This window comes from Phyllobates terribilis, unplaced genomic scaffold (genome assembly GCF_046119375.1).
Source record: "Phyllobates terribilis strain yellow unplaced genomic scaffold, ASM4611937v1 Scaffold_2__4_contigs__length_985480577, whole genome shotgun sequence".
Lineage (NCBI taxonomy): Eukaryota > Metazoa > Chordata > Amphibia > Anura > Dendrobatidae > Phyllobates > Phyllobates terribilis.
Window position 1 is genome coordinate 515341981 of NW_027362762.1, and position 23713 is coordinate 515365693.

A 23713-nucleotide genomic window follows, 5' to 3' on the forward strand; every position below is an offset into this window, starting at 1 on the left:
ACCCCTTGAGCTCCCATCCTGGTATGCATGGCACCCTTGAGCCCCCATCCTGGTATGTATGGCACCCCTTGAGCCCCCATCCTGGTATGCTTGGCACCCCTTGAGCCCCCATCCTGGTATGCATAGTACCCCTTAATCCCCATCCTGGTATGCATGGCACCCCTTGAGCCCCCATCCTGGTATGTATGGCACCCCTTGATTCCCCCATCCTGGTATTCATGGCACCCCTTGAGCCCCCATCCTGGCATGCTTGGCACCCCTTGAGCCCCCATCCTGGTATGCTATGCTTGGCACCCCTTGAGCCCCCATCCTGGTATGCATGGCACCCCTTGATCACCCATCCTGGTATGCATGGCACCCCTTGAGCCCCCATCCTGGTATGCTTGGCACCCCTTGAGCCCCCATCCTGGTATGCTTGGCACCCCTTGAGCCCCCATCCTGGTATGCTTGGCACCCCTTGAGCCCCCATCCTGGTATGCATGGTACCCCTCAATCCCCATCCTGGTATGCATAGCACCCCTTGAGCCCCCATCCTGGTATGTATGGCACCCCTTGATTCCCCCATTCTGGTATTCATGGCACCCCTTGAGCCCCCATCCTGGCATGCTTGGCACCCCTTGAGCCCCCATCCTGGTATGCTATGCTTGGCACCCCTTGAGCCCCCATCCTGGTATGCTTGGCACCCCTTGATCACCCATCCTGGTATGCTTGGCACCCCTTGAGCCCCCATCCTGGTATGCTTGGCACCCCTTGAGCCCCCATCCTGGTATGCTTGGCACCCCTTGAGCCCCCATCCTGGTATGCTTGGCACCCCTTGATCACCCATCCTGGCATGATTGACACCCCTTGAGCCCCCATCCTGCTGCTCACAAAAAAAAATAAACAATCATACTTACCTCCTCTCTCCTCCAGCGCTGTCCCGCTCTGCTGCTGACACTCTCACTGTGTGCGCCGCACATGGCAGGGCACGCATGGCGTCCCTGCCAAGCGCCCTCACACAATGTGAGAGCGCGCACACTGTACCGCAGCGCGGCTCCTGCTGCGCTCTGCAGTCTGTGTGCCTGCTATTAAAGACCATGGATATTCACTACAACCCATGGGAGTGGGCTGTAGGGAATATTCATGAGCTTTAATAGCGGGCACACAGACCGCAGAGCGCCGCAGGAGCCGCGCTGCGGTACATTGTGATGGCTAGTAAGGAAAATAAATGGGCGTGGGGAGCAGGGAATCTTCGCTTTCTTTAGTAGCGGGCACAGCACAGGCTGCAGCAGTCGGCTGCTGCCTCCTGTGCCCCACTGATCCCCCGCTGCTGCTCCCCCAGACCTCCTACCACACAGAGCCACAGTATGTACAGGGAGATAGTATTCGGACTATAAGACGCACCCCCCACTTTCCTCCAAAATTTTGGAGGAAATAAGTGCATCTGAGGCTAAGTGCCCACGTTGCGGAACTGAAGCATATTTTTTACGCTTCTCCCTGGCGGGAAAATCGCATGCGGATTTTACATGCGGTTTTCCCGCCAGGTAGAAGCGTTTGTGAGGCGTCTTTGCATGCATTTCCGCATGCGGGTTATCAAGCACTTCTCCAAGTGATTTAAGCATCACTTGGAAAAGTGCTTGACAACTTGTTCACACTATATAAATCCATGCAACCGGCATGGATTTATATAGTGTGACCAAGTAATAGTTAAAAAAAATGAATCAGAATGGTAAAAAATAAAAAAAATAAAGTTTATACTCACCTTCCGATGCATTCTCTGCCCAGTCCGGAGTCTTGAGCGGCTCACGCTGTTGTGTGCAGGACCAACAGTGAAGTCATTGAGTCATGTGATGGGTCACATGACTCAATGACGTGGCAGGTCCTTCACACAACAGCGCGACGGAGGGAAAACATCAGAAGATAAGTATAAACTTTATTTTATTCTTTTTTTTACAGGTTCTTTGGTACCCAGGTCTGGATGAGAGTCTCCTCTCATCCAGACTTGGGTACCATCCGCACATTGATTCCGCTGCGCTTCCGCAAAATTAATGAACATGCTGCGGATTTTTGACCGCAGCATATACGCTGCGGAGAAATCCGCAGCATGGGCATTGACATTGCGGAATGCCATTGGGGACCATGGGGTGCGGATATACATGTGTTTTACAAGCGTTTACGCTGCGGAAATTCCGCAGCATATACGCTTGTAATACGCAACGTGGGCACGCAGCCTTATACTCCGAAAAATACGGCATGTAGCAGCTGAGAAAGGTCAGGAATCAGCCCAGAACTACACGGGAGGACCAGGTCAAGGACCTGAAGAGAGCTGGGTCCACAGTCTCAAACATTATCATTAGTAACACACTATGCTGTCATGGATTAAAAACTTGCAGGGCACACAAGGACCCCTGCTCACGCCACATGTCCAGGTCCATTTGAAGTTCGCCAATGACCATCGGGATGATCCAGAGGAGGCATGGGAGAAGGTCATGTGGTCAGATGAGACCAAAATAGACTTTTTTGGTATCAACTCCACTCGCCATGTTTGGAGGAAGAAGAAGGGTGAGTACAACCCCAAGAACACCGTCCCGACCATGAAGCATGGTGGGGGAAACATCATACTTTGGGAGTGCTTTTTTGCAAAGGGGACAGGACGACTGCACCGTATTGAAGGGAGGGTGGATGGAGGGCATGTATTGCGAGATTTTGGCCAATAACCTCCTTACCTCAGTAAGAGCATTGAAGATGGGTCATTGCTGGGTCTTCCAGCATGAAAGATCTGGAGAAGATCTGTATGGAGGAGTGGGCCAAAATCCCTGCTGAAGTGTGCAAACATGGTCAAGAATTACAGGAAATGTCTGACCTCTGTAATTGCAAACAAAGGTTTCTGCACCAAATATTTAAGGGAATCTGTCACCCCCTATTTGACCAAGAAGGAGAGTGATGGGGTGCTACGCCAGATGACCTGGCCTCCACAGTCACCAGACCTGAACCCAATTGAGATGGTTTGGGGTGAGCTGGACCGCAGAGTGAAGGCAAAAGGGCCAACAAGTGCTAAGCTCCTCTGGGAACTCCTTCAAGATTGTTGGAAAACCATTTCCGGTGACTACCTCTTGCAGCTCATCAAGAGAATGCCAAGAGTGTGCAAAGCAGTCATCAAAGCAAAAGGTGGCTACTTTGAAGAATCTAGAATATAAGACATATTTTCAGTTGTTTCACACTTTTTTGTTAAGTATATAATTCCACATGTGATAATTCATAGTTTTGATGCCTTCAGTGTGAATGTACAATTTTCAAAGGCATGAAAATACAGAAAAATCTTTAAATGAGGTGTGTCCAAACTTTTGGTCTGTACTGTATATATATGTATATATATATATATATATATATAATGTGCATCTACATGTTATTGCTTCATCCCTCTAGACCAGGGGTCTCAAACACGCGGCCCACGGGCCGCATGCGGCCCCTGAGGCTGCTTTATGCGGCCCGCAGGCACAGACCCCTTGACGATCCCGACCTGGTCCAGGAGGAGCCGCCGACAGCAGCGCTGAATTGCCACACAGAGACTGTTTCCCAGCACTGCATTTCCAATGCCAGCCGCTGGCCAATCAGAGGCCAGCAGCTGATATCTGCGTGTCGGCGCAGCGAGTATGACGTCATTGCCATATGCAGATGTCAGCTGCTGGCCTCTGATTGGCCAGCGGCTGACATTGAAAATGCTGTGCTGGGAGACGGTCTCTGTGCGGCAATGCAGCGCTGCTGTCGGCGGCTCCTCCTGGACCAGGTCGGGATCGTCAAGGGGTCGGACTCTGTGGTGCCTGCGGGCCACATCTGCAGGAAGGCCGCCGAGGGAACGGAGGACAGGTGAGAATCATCTTTTTTTTTTTCTATTTTATGTGTGTGAAGAACAGCACAGGGGGCACATAGCCACAAGAGGGGACCTGGATGGGGCACATAGCCACAAGAGGGGACCTGGATGGGGCACATAGCCACAAGAGGGGACCTGGATGGGGCACATAGCCACAGGATGGGGACCTGGATGGGGCACAGAGCCTCAAGATGTGGACCTGGATGGGGCACAGAGCCACAAGATGGGGACCTGGATGGGGAACATTGCCACAGGATGGGGACCTGGATGGGGCACATAGCCCCAAGATGGGGACCTGGATGAGGCACATTAGTACAAGATGGGCGCCAGGATGGGGAACGTTGCCACAGGATGGGGACCTGGATGGGGCACATAGCCACAAGATGGGGACCTGGATGGGGCACAGAGCCACAAGATGGGGACCTGGATGGGGCACAGAGCCACAAGATGGGGACCAGAGCCACAAGATGGGGACCAGAGCCACAAGATAGGGACCTGGATGGGGAACATTGCCACAGGATGGGGACCTGGATGGGGCACATAGCCCCAAGATGGGGACCTGGATGAGGCACATTAGTACAAGATGGGCGCCAGGATGGGGAACGTTGCCACAGGATGGGGACCTGGATGGGGCACATAGCCACAGGATGGGGACCTGGATAGGGCACATTAGTACAAGATGGGGACTTGGATGGAGAACATTACTACAAGATGTTTTCCATTATTACTATATGATGCTAATTGTAAGACAATATTACTGTATGTGGCCAATTGGGGGAAATAAAATTGTAAAAAAAATAAAAAATAAAATAAAGCATGAAAAAATATTGGGCACTAAAAATGCTGTTTTATATGTAAACTAAAGTAAACACAAAAAAGTGCACGTTTATTATCGCCACATCCATAACGACACAAGCCATAAAAAAATAAACACGGCAAAAATGGTATCACTAAAAATGTCACATTGAACAAAGAATGCGGCCCCCCAAATTCAAATTTTTTCCATGTGCGGCCCATATACCCAGCCGAGTTTGAGACCCCTGCTCTAGACTATAAAAGGCCTGTAATATTTCCTCCTGCGCCTCAGTATGAGCCATCTCCAGCAGTGAGGAGACAGAATGCAGTTTCCACGAGCAGCCTCGGTCCACACTGAGCTGCTTTGCACATCGCAGTTGCTGAGGGAGGAGCTCACAGGGACAGCTACATTCTAGTCTCTTCCTGACCCGGAAGCAAGAGCTTCCATCTCATAATCGCGGAGGTTACAACCCTCACGTGACTGATCACATGACCGTGACATCACCAAAGGTCCTTCAGCTCCAGGCTCCGGACGCTCCTGACTCTGCGCTGTTTTTCTGGCTGACATCTGTTATTTCCTTTGGCGGAGGATCCTGGGAGACGAGCACAATGTCGCGACAGACCAACAGAGGGACCGAGAGCAAGAAGATGGTGAGGGGGTGCGGGCGGCTTATGGCGGTGCCAGGCCCCAGAGGTTGTCACCGTGGTGACTGTGTGTCAGGCACAGGCTGAGGAGTGGACTGCCAGTGAGCCTGCTGTGTATAGCGTCTGTGGATGCTGCAGATAGGACACGCCATTTCTTACTGCTTGTGGTAGTCTGCCCACTGCGCCCCAATTATGTGCCCTACTGCACCCAGTGGATTAGGAATTTACAGGGTTAACTTTACTAACGTGCGCATCCCCAGTACTGTGGCTCCATGTTTGCTGGGTAGTGGACTGTATGAAACGCACCTAACAGTTGGCAATGTGATAACATATGAACATCTAGGTAATCAATAGAAAATATCACAAAAGAGGAGCAAGTAACTCACAGGGAAAGATGTATAGGATGTGGGTGTAATAGATGGTACTATCCCTAATATAAGATAAATAGTACATTATGAGTATAGCAATAGAGGTGTAAAACAAGTATTATATTGTCATATACATCCAAGTGGATTTAAAAAATGTCATTGTATATAAATAAACACACCAGCAAATACGTCATACATAGTACCAACAAATAAATAGGAAGGATTTTAGTTAGTATTAATACCCTGCAGCTCCAACGTACTTTTCGCCAGGTGGCTTTCTCAAGGAGTATGCGCCATTCTAGTGGTCCCTGCAGCTCCTCATGTGCCGGCCATCGTCCGTGGGGCCTGTGCCGCCCATCACTGCGGTCACATGCTGTCCTAATCTGCATCATCACGGACACCAGTGATTGGCAGCAGCAGTCCTGTGAACGATGTATGTGCTGGTCCAGCACAGACTATAGGAGCGGCGACTGATAGTAATTTTCTTATGTTATCACAGTGCCATTTGTTCTGCAGGAGTCATTTAATCCTGAAAAAAAAAAAACTTTAAAGGGGCTTTCCACTAGGTACTCCTCGGGGTACTAGGTGTCAGGCCCTCACCAATAGGATTTCAGCTGTTTAGTCCTGTACAGTAACATGGCCAAGAAATCTGAAGGAGGGAACGTGTTTACCCTGCTGTAACTTCTTTCTGCGTATGGCACACCTTGGCCGTGTTCTAGTTTCCAGTGCGCTGCTTGTGCGTGAAGCATGTTTTTGTGATTTTCTGCTGTTTCATCTCATGTTGCTTCTCTATGAGCATTGCACTTCCGGGCTCCACCTTGCTGGCTGTTTCTATTACGGACATTAGACCTAACTCGCCTAACCACTGTTTTCCTCTTTCCATCTGCCCACTGCACTCATTGTATAGTATTGGTATTTGCCATTCATTTCACCTACTGCATCTCTGCATCTCATGGTACGTGTCTGCATACACTTTATCCCACTACTTATCGCATATTTCTATTTCTTTCACATCTGTGCTTTTAATGCAGTTTTCAAAAGTCATCATATTCATATTCCCTGATTTGGTGTATTATTTTTTTTTTTTCTTTCATTTGACTTTTAGATTTTTTCAGATTATACTTTGATTCTTTGCTTGGCCCTGCATTTGTAGCATTCAACGTTGTTTTTCTTTATAACTTTATTTTTCTGGGTTCACTTGACTATTTTCGATGGTGTTTCTTTGCATATCTATGGGATGCCAGCTGTGTTAGAGTCAATGACAAGCCTATCACATGCAGCGCCTACATCACTATTAAAGCGGTTGTCTTTTAAAGTCAACGCTTGTTCATATACTCCATTTTGACAGACCTGTCCCATTACATGCACAACCATTGATTTGAATGGCTCAATTGTATTGATAAATGTTGCCTGTGCCAGATGTGACTTTCCCCAGTGATACAGACGATCACAATGCTGCTTTGTTTTAAACAGGGTTTGTCTTGATAAGACAAATGCCTAAATATTAATACAGATGAGCTGGGAAGAGTGGGCCGCCAGATTGTGCCCTTCTTATGCAATCTTTAATGGTTAATGAGTAGGTTTATCAATTTCCCAAGTTTATTTTACATAAGCAGATAGACATCAAATTCTACCATATACACCGCATCCAACGGTCTGCCGTAAATGCCGCAGTTTCTGCAATGAGACGGTCTGTCGGTACCTATTAGCAGGTTTATAGAATACCTGTTCCCCTGGTTTAGTACACTCTTGGCTCTATACTTTTTCTTCCATCCTTTTTTCCTCTTTTATGATTTATTTGCATGCATCCTGGCCTTCCTAATTTACTGTAACCTTCTTTATTGCATGTGTATGTGATGTGGCTACACTGAAACACTTGATTTTATTAATTGGATATTTGTTTTGTCCCCACTAGAATTCTGAACTTTTCAATTTGACCTATGGATCCCTTGTTGCACAGCTATGTAAAGACTATGAAAATGATGAAGATGTCAATAAACAGTTAGAGAAAATGTAAGTAACTTTGGTAAGTCTTTATAACATTGACATCTATGACTTAACTTGCTTTCCAAAAATGTATTTCCATAACATAAACGGAAGTCTTGGGGATCATTTTCTATTCTGCATATAAAATTTATTTTTGGTAGTATATCAGTACAAAACTTGGCATGGCCAAACATTTCAGAGCAGCCCCTCACTTTCTTGTTTGACAGAGATGTCAGTCAAGCGAGAGGTAGGCAGAGATAAATGGATAACAAGTAGGTGCAATGGAGCACTGAGCTGCTTGGCCACAGCCTGGGTGCACAGAGCACTTGTGCTTGGTTTCAACAATCATTTTATGCCAACAGACTTTTTTTTAACGGATAAAATAGACTAGTATGATTACACTCGCTTTGCGTTTGGACTCCATGCTCAAATTATATGTCAGGAACTATACAAAAATACACATTTGTAATCTGAATTTGCCTAGAGGGGCACACCAGGAAATTAGTCTACCTCATTTAATTCATTGTAGTAGCGGTATGTGCAAAATAACAACAGATGTTAGTTCGTGACTCCACCCAATAGACAATACAGTGGTGGCCAAAAGTATTGGCACCCCTGCAATTCTGTCAGATAATACTCAGTTTCTTCCTGAAAATGATTGCAATCACAAATTCTTTGGTATTATTATCTTCATTTAATTTGTCTTCAATGAAAAAACACACAAAGAATTGTCCTAAAGCCAAATTGGATACAATTCCACACCAAACCTAAAAAAGGGGGTGGACAAAAGTATTGGCACTGTTTGAAAAATCATGTGATGCTTCTCTAATTTGTGTAATTAACAGCACCTGTAACTTACCTGTGGCACCTAACAGGTGTTGGCAATAACTAAATCACACTTGCAGCCAGTTAACATGGATTAAAGTTGACTCAACCTCTGTCCTGTGTCCTTGTGTGTACCACATTGAGCATGGAGAAAAGAAAGAAGACCAAAGAACTGTCTGAGGACTTGAGAAACCAAATTGTGAGGAAGCATGAGCAATCTCAAGGCTACAAGTCCATCTCCAAAGACCTGAATGTTCCTGTGTCTTCCATGCGCAGTGTCATCAAGAAGTTTAAAGCCCATGGCACTGTGGCTAACCTCCCTAGATGTGGACGGAAAAGAAAAATTGACGAGAGATTTCAACGCAAGATTGTGCGGATGGTGGATAAAGAACCTCGACTAACATCCAAACAAGTTCAAGCTGCCCTGCAGTCCGAGGGTACAACAGTGTCAGCCCGTACTATCCGTCGGCGTCTGAATGAAAAGGGACTGTATGGTAGGATACCCAGGAAGACCCCACTTCTTACCCCGAGACATAAAAAAGCCAGGCTGGAGTTTGCCAAAACTTACCTGCGAAAGCCTAAAACATTTTGGAAGAATGTTCTCTGGTCAGATGAGACAAAAGTAGAGCTTTTTGGGAAAAAGCATCAACATAGAGTGTACAGCAAAAAAAAAAGAGGCATTCAAAGAAAAGAACACGGTCCCTACAGACAAACATGGCGGAGGTTCCCTGATGTTTTGGGGTTGCTTTGCTGCCTCTGGCACTGGACTGCTTGACCGTGTGCATGGCATTATGAAGTCTGAAGACTACCAACAAATTTTGCAGCATAATGTAGGGCCCAGTGTGAGAAAGCTGGGTCTCCGTCAGAGGTCATGGGTCTTCCAGCAGGGCAATGACCCAAAACACACTTCCAAAAGCACTACAAAATGGTTTGAGAGAAAGCACTGGAGACTTCTAAGGTGGCCAGCAATGAGTCCAGACCTGAATCCCATAGAACACCTGTGGAGAGATCTCAAAATGGCAGTTTGGAGAAGGCATCCTTCAAATATCAGGGACTTGGAGCAGTTGTAATACTTCAATAACTTTTTTTATTTTTTACCATTCTTTCGGTCACAGTATATAAATCCATGCCGTTTGCATGGATTTATATAGTGTGACCAAGTTGTCAAGCACTTTCCAAGTGATGCTAAAATCACATGGAAAGCGCTTGACAACCCGCATGTGGAAATGCCAGTGAAGAACGCTTCACATCCGCATGTATTTGGCAGGAAAAACGCATGTACAATCCGCATGCGTTTTTTCTGCCAGGGAGATGCAGAAATTTTCTGCATCGTGGGCACATAGCCTTACACAAGACAAAGGGCGGCTCACACAGGAGACGGCACTGATAAGTCTGTATTATAGAACATCTAAAAAAGGGGTATGAATAGGTTGTGCACCCAAGATGATGAGGCTAGGATAATGGGCCAGCTTCCATCATAGTGCAAAATAACTGCGTGTGTCAATCCTGTAGGGCAGTGAAGGACAAGCAGCTAGACTGAACACAACCTAAATGCGGTGCACTTGGGAACAAAAGACGGAAGTACGGCTCAATGTGTGGAGGATAGAACAGATCAGTAATATGGTAATGACAAACTTACCTAAGGAAAGAAAATACTGATCAAAGAAAAGTTAGTTCATAGCCATGTCAGAGTCTTCTGCTGGGATGGCCCCCACCCCAATATCAATTGCCATATTGCAAAGTTTTGCAGGGAGGGTAATCTATTTATAAAGATATTGAGATTAATATAAGGCCTCATTCACTTGTCCATGTTGGATTTATCTGTTTTTTTCATGAATACCACACATACCTATTATAATCTATGCTGCTGTTCACATGTCTGTTTTTTTTCTCAGACTGCGTGTCTGTGCAAACGACACGGAGACATGTCCTTTTTTTCCGCAGCACGGGCAATACAAGTCTACAGATCCATGAAAAACACGTACATCACATGGATGGCATGTTTGTGATTTATTTCTTTATCCATCCGTGAAAGACTGATGACACACTCATGGTAAAAACGGACTCCCTGATGACACCGGTACCATTTTTTGATTTACGTGTTTAAACATGGATGTGTGATTGAGGCCTAACAAAGGTTAAGGTTCTTCTTGTTTTCTTTCTACTATTTAAAAGTCCCACTTTTGGAATATTTACAGTGGGTACGGAAAGTATTCAGACCACTTTACATTTTTCACTTTGTTTCATTGCAGCCATTTGGTAAATTCTAAAGTTAATTTTATTTCTCATTAAAGTACACTCTGCACCCCATCTTGACTGAAAAAAACAGAAATGTAGACATTTTTGCAAATTTATTAAAAAAGAAAACTGAAATATCACATGGTCATAAGTATTCAGACCCTTTGCTCAGTATTGAGTAGAAGCACCCTTTTGAGCTAGTGCAGCCATGAGTCTTCTTGGGAATGATGCAACAAGTTTTTCACATCTGGATTTGAGGATCCTCTGCCATTCTTCCTTGCAGATCCTCTCCTGTTCTGTCAGGTTGGATGGTGAACGTTGGAGGACAGCCATTTTCAGGTCTCTCCAGAGATGCTCAATTGGGTTTAGGTCAGGGCTCTGGCTGGGCCAGTCAAGAATGGTCACAGAGTTGTTCTGAAGCTACTCCTTTGTTATTTTAGCTGTGTGATTAGGGTCATTGTTTTGTTGGAAGGTGAACCTTCGGCCAAGTCTGAGGTCCAGAGCACTCTGGAAGAGGTTTTCATCCAGGATATCTCTGTACTTGGCTGCATTCATGTTTCCTTCAATTGCAACCAGTCGTCCTGTCCCTGCAGCTGATAAACACCCCCATAGCATGGATTCTGCCACCACCATGTTTCACTGTTGGGATTGTATTGGGCAGGTGATGAGCAGTGCCTGGTTTTCTCCACACATACCGCTTAGAATTATCACCAAAAAGTTCTATCTTCGTCTCATCAGACCAGAGAATCTTATTTTTCATAGTCTGGGAGTCTTTCTTGTGTATTTGAGCAAACTCTATGCTTGCTTTCATATGTCTTGCACTGAGGAGAGGCTTCCTTCAGGCCACTCTGCCATAAAGGCCCGACTGGTGGAGGGCTGCGGTGATAGTTGACTTTGTGGAACTTTCTGTTTTTTTTCAGTCAAGATGGGGTGCAGAGTGTACTTTAATGGGAAAAAATGAACTTTTTTAGAATTTACCAAATGGCTGCAATGAAACAAACAGTGAAACATTTAAAGGGGTTTGAATACTTTCCATACCCACTGTATATGGAGGCCTGATGAAGTGAAAAAGTGTATCTATGGGTTCTACTTTTGATTGTCAATAGGATAAGCAGAATGGATTTATCATTAGTGTTGAGCGAGTATGTTCTATTAACCCTTTCGCCGAGTATGCTCGGGCCGAGCTGCGAGTATTTACAGCTACTCGGTGATATGGTTGAATCGCTCCCGTGTGCATGATTTGCAACTGTTTGACAGTTTTATTACATGTGAGGAATGTCTATTTCTTACACATTCCTCACATGTAATAAAGCTGTCAAACCGTTGCAAATCATGCACACGGGAGCAATTGAACCTTATCACCGAGCAGCTATAAATACTCGGCGCTCGGTCAGAGCATAATTGGACCGAACATACTCGCTCAACCCTATTTATCATAACTAGCGCAGTGGAGCAATATAGAAACCAATGAAATTCCTGACTCCATTCATAAGTCTCAAAACTGATTATGGCTGCCTTCCCCCGTATGCCACAGTTAAGAGTAGGGGTGTGAACCAACACATACCGTAATTTTCGGACTATAAGACGCACTTTTTTCCTCCAAAATTTTGGAGGAAAGGGGGGGGGGGGGGGTTCGTCTTATTGTCCGAATGTACTATACTTGTTGCTATGGATGAGGATGGGGGAACGGCAGCGGCGGAGGAGCAGAGCACAGGAGGCAGGAGCACCTGCTGCAGCCAACCCTGTGCCTGCTGCTAAAGAAAACGAATATTCATTGCTCCCCACGCCCATGAAGCACTGAATATTAATTTCTCCTTAATAGCTCGCACAGTATCAGCAGTAGTCGCGGCTCCTGCAGCGGCCGGGCGATCATGTGTGTCGTCTATTAAAGAACATGAATATTCACTACTCTCCACTCCCATGGGTGTGGGGAGTACTGAATATTCATGCTCTTTAATAGCCGACACACGATTGCTGAGCAGCTGCAGGAAGCCGGCGTCTGACACTGTGCGCGCTATTAAGTAAATTAATTTTCACTGTTCTCCACGCCCATAGTCCCAGCATGAGGAGCAGTGAATATTCTGGCAGCTGATCTCAGCATCTCAGGGCGCATGGCTGTGATGTCAAGCACTGCTCACATGGTGAGATCAGCTGCTGGCAGCAGAACAGGACACAGCGCTAGAGCAGAGGGAAGGAAGGTGAGTAGAATCCATTTATTTTTTTGTGTGCAACGTGATGGGGATGAGGGCCATGTGTAACAGGAAGGGGGGGACATATATACCAGGATGGGGAATATTAGAACAAAATTGGGGGACATTACTCCCATAACCCTTACAACTCCTTAGTTATAATTTTTGTTTATATTTTTTAGTGCACTTGGACTTTATATATAAATATATTAATTTGTATAAACTGATAACACTTGATTATGTATGGTTCATAGTGTTTATGCTCGTTCGCCTCCAATTTTAACCTTGTTTTTATTTATGTCTTGTATATGTTTTTTTTTTATCTTTGTCTTTTTTTGTTTTGTCAATTGGTGCTCCAACAATAAAGTATATAGTTACCAATTTTTGGGTGTTCATTAATTTTGGAAAATAATCCTCTAGGTCTCATCCTATTATGCATGCCAGAATCCCACAACCCTGAAGTTTGGACATGACTTTTGCTACAAAGTTGGGTCCTCTAGAAGGCATTAGGGACCTTTGTGACCTTAAAAAAATAAATAAATAAATACATTTACCTGTCTGAGGTTGCCCACTCTCTTCTTATCTTCTTAAATATAAAAAAAAAGGGCAGCCCCAGACTGATAAGTATTTTTAAATCATTGTCGTCAGTGTAATACAGGGTAGGTCCACCAGAGCAAGAGATACATTTTCATAACCGTTTTCAGCTCTAAGTGATAATGGTTCTGAACAGAGAGCTCTCCTTCAGTCAAGGGGATACCAAGGAATAAAAATGTATGGCTTTTACTTAGAATAGGGCCATGAATTTCAGATAGAGATCTGCTTCTAGAGATGCAGGGAGATCCGCTACATTGAAGGGACCATGTTGCTGTAGAGAGTGATGTCTACTATTTTTGTTTACTAGGCACATCTCTGTCCTTTTTAGTAGTAGCTGTGCCTGGTGTTACAACCCATTTCAGCCTACTCACATTGAAGTGGGAGGAACTGAGCTGTAATACCAGACACAGTCACTAGTAAAAGTGTGGATCTGTGCTTGATAAACAATGAAGGGGACACAGGGCTCATTGGAGGACTGTGGACCCTTTAATCAGCTGACTAGGTGAGGGTATTAAGAATCTGATCCCCACTAACCCAACATTTATGGTCTATCTGAAGGATAAGCATATGAAAATGTTTCTTAACTGGACATTCCCTTTAAAGTGAATGTATGCTTTTGAATACAGTTTTATTTCTTTCTATCAATCCTTACAGCAGTGTAAAGTGCATAATGGTGGGTGTGTGTGTGCTTGTTTTTTTAATAGAAAATTTAATCCACTACACAGGTTTAAAGACAACCTGTTAGGTCTCCTGACTGTTCTCAACTGCCAAAATAGAGGTGCATAGAGCAGTTCCTTAATTCCAGTGTTTTTATGTTCCTTACTGATGCAGTAATCATTCTTGAATGTACTTTTATCAAACCTTGTTGCATATGCTAATGAGGTAGGACTAATCTGGCAAGGTGTGACTTCCATCAGACTAGTCCTGACACAGACCCTCTAATCACAACTGCATAATGGTCCTATAATAACATGGAGTTCATAGATTCTGTCCATCACGCCCAACCAGGTGTGATTAGAAGATCTGAGGCAGGACTAGACCTGGGGAAAGAGACACCTTGCCGAACTAGTCCTGCCTCATTAGCATATGCGACCAGATGGGATAAAAGTACATTCTTAAATGATTCTTGCATTTGGTGTAGAGCATTTAACAACTTAATGAATACAGAAATTGTCCTGTGTACCTCTATAGTAGTGGTTAGGAACAGTCAAGGAACTGACAGGTTCTCATTAAAGCAAATCTGTTAGTAGGTTTTTGCTGTGTAATCTGAGGACAGCTTGATGTAGCAGCAGAGTCACAGATTTTAGCAGTGTGTCATTTATTAGGTTGTTTGCTTTTGTTTCCATAGAGTGAAGGGTTTATCAGCAGGACATTATCACTGTCTAGGACTGGGGCTCCTGTGAGTCCTGGTCCAACCACGCCCCCTCCTCTGATAAGCAGCTTACTGTCAATAGACAGTGTATACACAGAAAGATGTGGTGTGGGCAGGGTCAGCTTCCTGAGCTCTGCTACATCTAAGAACACAGTGTCACACATTCTGCACCCAGTAAACGAAGTGATACCTCGTTGGAATCGGGGTCTCTTTTCCTACATTATGCACCAGGGCAGCTTTATTGATAACAAATTACTGACAGTCAATGGACTCTTATACTGCACTCCTCAACATAGAAATTACAACGCCAAGAAGGAAAAGGTGTAGAGTTATGAAGTTTACAGGATTGGTAGACATGTTAATGATCTGTCAATGATGAAAAAATGGAAACAATGTTTTCAAAACCTCTAATTTTATTCAGTATCGATCATGAGTGACACCCTGAATGTGACATAAATGTGCCACCGTGGCCTGCCGCGTCTCCATGTTTCACATCTGGGACATCATTGGTCAGCAGTTGCAAAGGGAGCTGCCAGCAGCGGATCTTGATGATTTGTGTGTCCAAGTGCATTCAGCTTAGCAGAACATTCCTCAGACATCCATTAATAACATCATTGATGGCATGCCTAGATGTGTAAGCGAGTGTATTTATGCGTGTGGTGCTCGTACTTGGTACTGAATAAGTCTCATTTTTTATTCTTTTTTTTTTATTATTTTGTTTCCATTTTTTTTCATCATTTCCACATCATTATCATATCTCTTGATCCGGTGATTTCCATAATTTCACCACTTTTTCCTTCTTGGTGTTACAATGCCAATATTGAGGAGTGTATATCAGTAAGCTTCTGTGCTCCCTGTAGGGGCAGCTGCAGGAAGCATACCTGGCTCATTGTAGAAGGAAAACAACTTTGACCTCCATGAATGGTCTTAGAATAAAAGGTTGAGACTCACTTTAAGGTCAAAATTGTCTCTTACATTTCAAGATTGTATGTAAAAAAGATTATTAGCTATTTGCACAAAGATAATTTATTTTAAGAGTCTGGTTTAATAAGTCTTTCAGACTGTAAGCTTGCGAGCAGGGCCCTCACTCCTTTTGATATCTGAGTTATGCTTATTCTGTAACGTCTTTATTGTCTGTACAAGTCCCCCCCAAAATTGTAAAGTGCTGCGGAATATGTTGGCGCTATAGAAATAAAACCTATTATTATTATTATGTGTTCTTTTACCTTCAGTATTTCCTTTTTCTCCTTCATTTGACTTCTTTATCTGTCTCAGGGGATACAACATAGGTGTGAGGCTGATTGAAGATTTTTTGGCTCGGTCTAGTGTTGGAAGGTGCCATGATTTTCGTGAAACGGCTGATGTTATAGCTAAGGTAACAATGTTGTATCCTTGTCTTACTATTAATATTTCATTGTCTTGATATTTTAAAACATGACCTTATTTATAATGGTTACTGTTATTGGAAATTTCGTTATACGCCTGCAGGTCACACAAGACAACTGCTCCAATAATAACTGTACAGCTGTGTTTCTGTCAAATTTCCGACATAGTTTATAGACACGAGTGTGTAAATTGAGCCAATCAGAGCGAAAAAACAAGAGCTTTAACTGCCTTGTTGCCTATGGCTGCATGAATTATTGCTGTAGAAGACCCCGACATTCACACGCTGGGTCTCCCGTCTCAGACCTGTAATAAGGAATGCCATACATAAAGCTGTATTTATGTTTCCATGTGCTAATGCCTCTTGGGTTTCTTGTGAAAGTTATTTTGCGTAGTAGTCTTGGTACACGTGTCCTCCAAGGCTCCCCCTTCCGTCTCTTCCAGTGACTTCATGACCTACTGCTTTGCACGTGCGGTCATTGGTCGCCAGATCAGCAGGGGCTCAGTCTGTTTCACATTATGTGTTTTTCTGCCAGATCCTTTGGCAGCTTTCTCGGGGATCAGAACATGTATTTACATTTTTCATTTTTAAGACCGTAGCTGCCGTATTGTGTACATGGGAGCGGTCCGACTACATATTTTTTATTTTGCTGACATTAAATTAGTGTGTACTTGATCTCTGAATCCTTTCTGTGGAATGTGTCTGCGTGTATGTACGCTACATGGAAAAAAGTATTGGGACGCACCTCTAAATCATTGACATCAGGTTTGTTATTTAGTCTCTTAGCCACAGGTATATACCTTCAAACACCGAGCCATGGCGTCAACCTTTACAAACATTAGTGAAAGAATAGAGCTCACTGTATTGAGCATGGTGATATAACAGGATGCCACTGTTGTAACAAGTCAGATTGTGAAATTTCTTCCCTCATAAATATTGAGCAATAAACTGAGTGGTGGTATTGAGAATTGGAAAGGTTTAGGAACCACAGAAATGTGGCCTCGTAGTCAAGACCTTCAAAAGTTTGAGCTAGGTCACCGAGTGCTGAGTAGCATAGTACATGGCATTACATCAGCACCTATACTGTGAGGCTATGTGCCCACGATGCAGAAATGTTCCTGCATCTCCCTGGCAGAAAAAAACACATGCGGATTGTACATGCGGATTGTACATGCGTTTTTCCTGCCAGGGACATGCGGATGTGAAGCGTTCTTCACATGCTTTTCCGCATGCGGATGTCGAGCGCTTTCCAAGCGATTTTAGCATCACTTGGAAAGTGCTTGTCAACTTGGTCACACTATATAAATCCATGCTAACGGCATGGATTTATATAGTGTGACCGTAAAGAATGGTAAAAAATAAATCTATACTTACCTTCTGATGTCCCCCGGAGTCCTTGCCTCTGCTTGCCGGCAGCTCGCGGTAGATTTAAGGACCTGCCGACATCAGCGGCCGCGTGACCCATCACATGACTAAATGACGTTATGGCAGGTCCTTTAATCTACCGCGAGTTGCTGGAAAGCAGAGGCAAGGACTCCGGGGGACATCAGAAGGTAAGTATAAAATTTTTTTTTTATTATTTTATTCTTTTTCTTTACAGGTTCTATGGTACTCTGGTCCGGAGGAGAGTCTCCTCTTCTCCAGACCCGGGTACCATCCGCACATTGAAACGCATGTAATTCGCATGTACAGATCCAGTGATGTGGATTACATGCGTTACAATGCAAGTCAATGGTGGCGAAAACGCCGCGTTTACGTAAAATTATTGTTAGTGCTGCGGATTTTTCCACAATGATAATCCGCAGCGGAAACTTTTGCAGCATGTGCAAAGCACATGCGGATTATCATTGGGGAACATGGCAGACCTTCTACCAAGCGTTTTTTAAGCGTTCTGCAGCTGAATTGCCGCTGTGGAAACACTTAAAAAACGCATAGTGGACACACAGCCTGAGCCAGGAGTTCTATGGCATGATGTTCCTTGGCTGAGGAGCAGCTGCATGTAAGCTTTACATTTTCGAGTGTTGTAAAGCACGCCACCATTAGCCTCTGGAGCAGTGGGCACCACTGGACTCTGGATGGACAAGTCGGGGTTTGGCTAATTTCAGGAGAACATTACATGTCTGACTGCATTGCAACAATTATAAAGTTTGGGGAAAGAAAATACTATGAAGTTGTTTTTCAGGGGTTGGCTTAGGCCCCTTAGTTCAAGAAAAGCAAAATCTTAATGCTTAAGCATACCAAGACATTTTGGGCAATTGAATGCTTCCAATTTTGTGGGAACCGTTTGGGAAAGGCCCTTTTCTCCCTTCTCTATTCCAGTATGACTATGCACAAATCAAGGTTCATACAGGCATGGTTTCGATGTGTTTGAAGTGTAAGAACTTGACTGGCCCATACAAAGCCCTAATTTCAAGACTATTGAATACCTTTGCGCTGAACTAGAAAGGTGATTGAGCCAGGTACTCTCATCCAACATCAATATCTGATCTAGCAGTGGTCAAAAAATGTCCACAGACACTCTAAAATCTTGTAGAAAGTGTTCCCAGAAGAGAGGAAGCTGTTATAGCTGGAATGTTGGGACCAACTCCATATTAAGGCCTTTTGATCTAGAATGGGATGTCCTAAAAGCTCCTCGTTGTCTCAATACTTTTGTCCATATAGTGTGTATATAAAATGTGTGTGTGTGTGTGTATAATGTATACAGTGGCTTGCAAAATTATTCACCCACCCACCTTTTCATTGCCATTTTTCGTGTTTTGCTACCTCACAACCTGGAATTTCACGGGTTTTTTTTTTTTCTTTTTGAGGGTTTGCATCGGTTTATGTAAATAACATGCCTACTACTGTGAACATTTTGGTTTTCTTTTTATTGTGAAGCAAACAACAAATAGGACAAAATAATTGAAAACTTCAGTGTGCATAACTATTAACCCCACTTAAGTCAGTGCTATGTAGAGCCTCCTCTTGCGGCAATTACAGCTTCAAGTCGCTTTGGATAAGTCTGTATGAGCTTTCCACATCTGGCCACTGGGATTGTTACCCATTCCTCAAGGCAAAACTGCTCCAGCTCCTTCAAGTTAGATGGTTTCCTCTCCTGAGCAGCAATCTTCAAGTCTGACCACTTTCTCTCAATTAGATTAAGAATTAGATTAAGGTCTGGGCTTTGACTAGGCCACTCCAAAACATTTACACGTTTCCCCTTAAACCACTCGAGGCTTGCTTTGGCATTATGCTTTGTGTCATTGTTTTGTTAGAAGGTGAACCTCCGTCCCAGTCTCAAATCACTGACAAACTGAAACAAGTTTTGCTCAAGAATATATCTGTATTTCGGACTATCCCTATTCCCCTAGACTCGGACCATTTTTCCCTGTTCCTGCTGCCGAAAAATATCCCCACACCATGATGCTTCCACCACCATGTTTCACTGTGGGGATGATGTTCTATGGGGTGTTGAGCTGTGTTGGTTTGGTGCTATAGTGCTTACCTTAGGGGACCAAAAAATAGAATTAGTCCTTACCGGTAATTCGGTTTCTAGAAGCCTTCCACGACAGCATTGGAGGATGTTGTCCACGCCCTATTGGGGGACAGGAACATAAAGAGTTTAAAAGCCCCTCCCCACTGTCAATCCCCAGTGTTTACCAAGATCACCTGGAAAAAATGGTTACCTGACAGTTATATGTAATCCTTAGGGAGGGAAATTCGTGCTGTCGTGGAAGGCTTCTAGAAACCGAATTACCGGTAAGGACTAATTCTATTTTCTCAATACGCCTTCCACGACAGCATTGGAGGAATACCAATACCAACATTATTTTATTAGGGAGGGACAATAGCTTGTAGGACTTTCCTACCAAAGGCTAAATCCCTAGTGGAAGATAAGTCTAATCTACAATGTTTGGAAAATGTATGATGGGAAGACCATGTAGCTGCCCTGCAAATCTGCTCAGCAGAAGCGCCTGCTCTTTCAGCCCATGAAGTTGATGTGGATCTGGTAGAATGAGCCTTTAAGGCAATCGGTGGATTCATCTGTTGGTTGTTATAGGCTTCCCCAATTGCCTTTTTTGATCCAGTTTGCTATAGTGGATTTAGCTGCCTTCCTTCCTCGCTCTGCCCTGAGTGCTGTATAAATAGGTTCCCATCCAATCTCCAAGACTCAGTTTGTTGAAGATAATAAAGGACAACTCTGCGGACATCTAGGAGGTGGAACTCTGCTTCCTTTGAATTGGAAGGTTTCTGGCAGAGGGAGTGAAGGATGACTTCCTGGGAACGATAGAAATTCGTAACTACCTTTGGGAGAAAGGAAGGGTCCAGGCGAAGCGTAATTCTATCTTCGGTCACATTCATGTAAGGTTCTCTGATGGAAAGGGCCTGCCGCTCTCTTACTTTCTCTGCTGAAGTGATGGCTACTAAGAAGGCAGTCTTATGAGAGAGAGTCTGTATTGTGCTAGAGGATAGAGGCTGAAAGGGAGAGAGGGTTAAATCCTTGAGTACCACATTTAGATCCCAGGATGGGACCTGAGACTGAATTCTTGGGTGAAGTCTGAGTGCTGAAGTTATGAATCTCTTGATCCACCTATTCGACCAAGATTTGGCCTCTCATATGGAACTTAGGGCTGAAATCTGCACCTTAAGAGTGCTGGGTTTGAGACCCAACTCCAATCAACTCTGTAGAAAATCAAGGATCCGAGCGATGTTGGGATGTGAGGTATCAGGAATATCTGGGGCTTACCATGATAGGAATTTTTTCCATATTTTGCCGTACATTGCATTGGTTACTGGCTTCCTACTCTGAGTTTTTATAACTTCTTCCAAGAGACCTTTGGATCTTAAGATCTCGGCTTCAGTAACCAGGCTGCCAAGTTTAGCCACTGAGGATTGGGATGGAACAGGGGGCCTTGAGAGAGAAGGTTGTTGCCCTATGGTAGTATCACCAGACCCTCTAGGCAAAGTACTGTGATGGCCCCGAACCAAGGCCTTTTGGGCCACAGAGAGGCCACCAGAATTGTTGCCACTCTCTCTAACCTGACTTTCTGGATGGTTCTTGCTATCAGCGGTATTGGAGGAAACGCATAGACCAGCTTGAAATGCCAGGGATGGGCTAGTTCGTCCAAATTCATGACATTGTCTCGTCTGTCCAATGAAAAGAAGAGCAGTTTTGCGTTTAACCGACTGGCAAAAGAGATCTACCTCGGGGAGACCCCATTTTGCTACCAGTGACTGGATATCTGAGGATTCCAGCTCCATTCTCCTGGCTGGATAGCTTTCCTGCTTAGAAAGTCTGCTTGAACGTTGTTTGAGCTTTTCAGGTGGATTGCTAAAAGTGATAGGAGATGTTGTTCTGCCCAAAAAAATATTCGGCCTACGATCTGTTTTTGGCCGTTTACCTTCATACCTCCTTGATGATGAAGGAAGGCAACTGTAGTCACGTTGTCCGAGAGAATCTTGATGTGAGAGCCCTGGATTAGGTTGACTGCCGCTCTGAGCGTGTTTTCTACTGCCATTAGCTCTCTGAAGTTGGAGGATCTGGCACTGATCTCGGGACTCCATCTGCCTTAAAAGGGAATCTGGGCCACCATAGCTCCCCAGCCTCCTAAACTGGCGTCGGTAGTCACTGTTATTAGAGGGTCCTGGGTCCAAGAAATCCCCCGCTGAAGATTTCGGGAGCTTAGCCACCAAGAAAGAGAAGCTTTTATCCGACCCAAGGTCCTGAACAGTTTGTTTAGTTAGTTCCTTGTCTGTTCCAGGATCTTAGGATATGATCCTGGAGGGGCCTTGAGTGGGCATGGGCCCACGATGCCGATTGGATACAAGCTGTCATAGACCCCAATACAGACATTGTCGCTCTCAACATTGCATTCTCTTGGTGTCTGAAGTTTGAGATTTTGGATCTGAGAGCTGTCTGATGCTCCAGTGGTAGAATGGACATATGTTTGTTGGAGTCCAGCAAGGCACCAAGGAATTTCCTCCTTGATGAAGAGAGGAGTTCTGACTTTTTTTTTTAGGTTTGGAACCCAACATAATGACCGAAGGGTTTTTAAGGTTATAGAGACGTGAAGATTGAGAGTCACCACTGAAGGAGCGACAATCAACATGTTGTCCAAGTATGGAATTATGCAAACGCCCTGTTTCTGGATAAGTGCAATGACTTCTGCCATAATCTTCGTAAACACCCAGGGTGCTGAAGAGATGCCGAAGGGCAGTACATTGTACTGGTAGTTAACTGTTATATTGTCTGAGGACTGCAAACCGCAGGTACTTCCTGTGGGACGGATGAATCGGCACATGGTAGTACGCATCTTTTAAATCTATGGTTGCCATGATGAAGTCTTTCCCTATTAGAATAGTTGATTTTATAGACTCCATCTTGAATCGTCTGTATTTGATGTGATGGTTTAGGGATTTCAGGTTGATTATGATGCGTGGGGTCCCTGATGGTTTCCGCATCAAGAATATTTTTGAGTAGTGACCCACCCCCTCCCGGCCAGGGGGGACCAGAGACACCACTCCCAAATTTAGAAGGTTTTTTAGGCAGACCGATGGAGTTCCTGAGCCCCCCAAGAAGGAAGGGACGTGACCCTCAGGATCTGAGGGGGGCGACTCTTGGATTCCAATAGAAGACCCTCCTCAATGGTATTGAGGATCCACTGGCAAGAAGATATTGCCTGCCACTGGGGAAAGTCGAGAGACTCCAACCACACACACACACACACACACACACACACACACACACACACACACACACACACACACACACACACACACACACACACACACACGGACCAAGTCATTGCCTGTCCTGCTGCTGGTGTTGTTGCTGGGGTACAAGGATGTTACGACCCTTGCCACCTTTAGGATAGCTCATGCACCCAGATTTTCCCTCTCCTCTTTACTGAGAGGGGTGACTTTGGGAAGGCCGAAAGGAACGTTTCTTAGCCGGTTTCTGTTTGGGAAGGGTTTTCTTCCTGTCTGAGGCCTTTTCCAGGATTTCATCCAGGGCTGGGCCAAATACATGTTTTCCTTGGAATGGAATGGAATGGAACAGAGCTTCACTTTAGAGGTGACGTCCCCACTCCATGTTTTGAGCCATAGTGCACGGCGAGCAGTATTGGATAGGATAGCTGCTCTGGCCGCGATCCGGACTGACTCAGCCGAGGCGTCCGCTAAGAAACCTGTGGCTTTTTGAAGGAGAGGGATGGAGTCTAGCAGGTCTGCCCTGGACGTGCCCGGAGACAGATGTTCCTCTAGTTGGGTCAGCCATTTGAAGAGGGATCTGGCCACACAAGTCAAGGAAATATTGACTTTGAGAGAGGCAGAGGAGGTTTCCCATGATTTTTTAAGGACTCTTTTTCCATTTTTCGGTCCAATGGATCCTTTAATTGAGACGAGTCCTCAAAGGGAAGTGAGGTTTTCCTCACTACCCTAGCCACCTGGATGTCCACCTTAGGGACTTCCCACTCAAATCCTTCACCC

At 44.8% G+C, this 23713-nt stretch overlaps 1 protein-coding gene across 1 annotated transcript in view; it reads left to right on the top strand.

Annotated features, from left to right (window-relative positions):
- Window positions 1-5095: 5095 nt before the first annotated feature.
- The window catches only part of TRAPPC3 (trafficking protein particle complex subunit 3), a 35765-nt gene continuing 17147 nt past the window's right edge, over window positions 5096-23713 (top strand). The window contains exons 1-3 of the mRNA XM_073665930.1: window positions 5096-5296; window positions 7574-7671; window positions 16138-16237. Coding sequence (XP_073522031.1) covers window positions 5135-5296; window positions 7574-7671; window positions 16138-16237 — 360 coding nt within the window. The 5' untranslated portion in view covers window positions 5096-5134. The remainder of the gene's footprint in view (window positions 5297-7573; window positions 7672-16137; window positions 16238-23713) is intronic.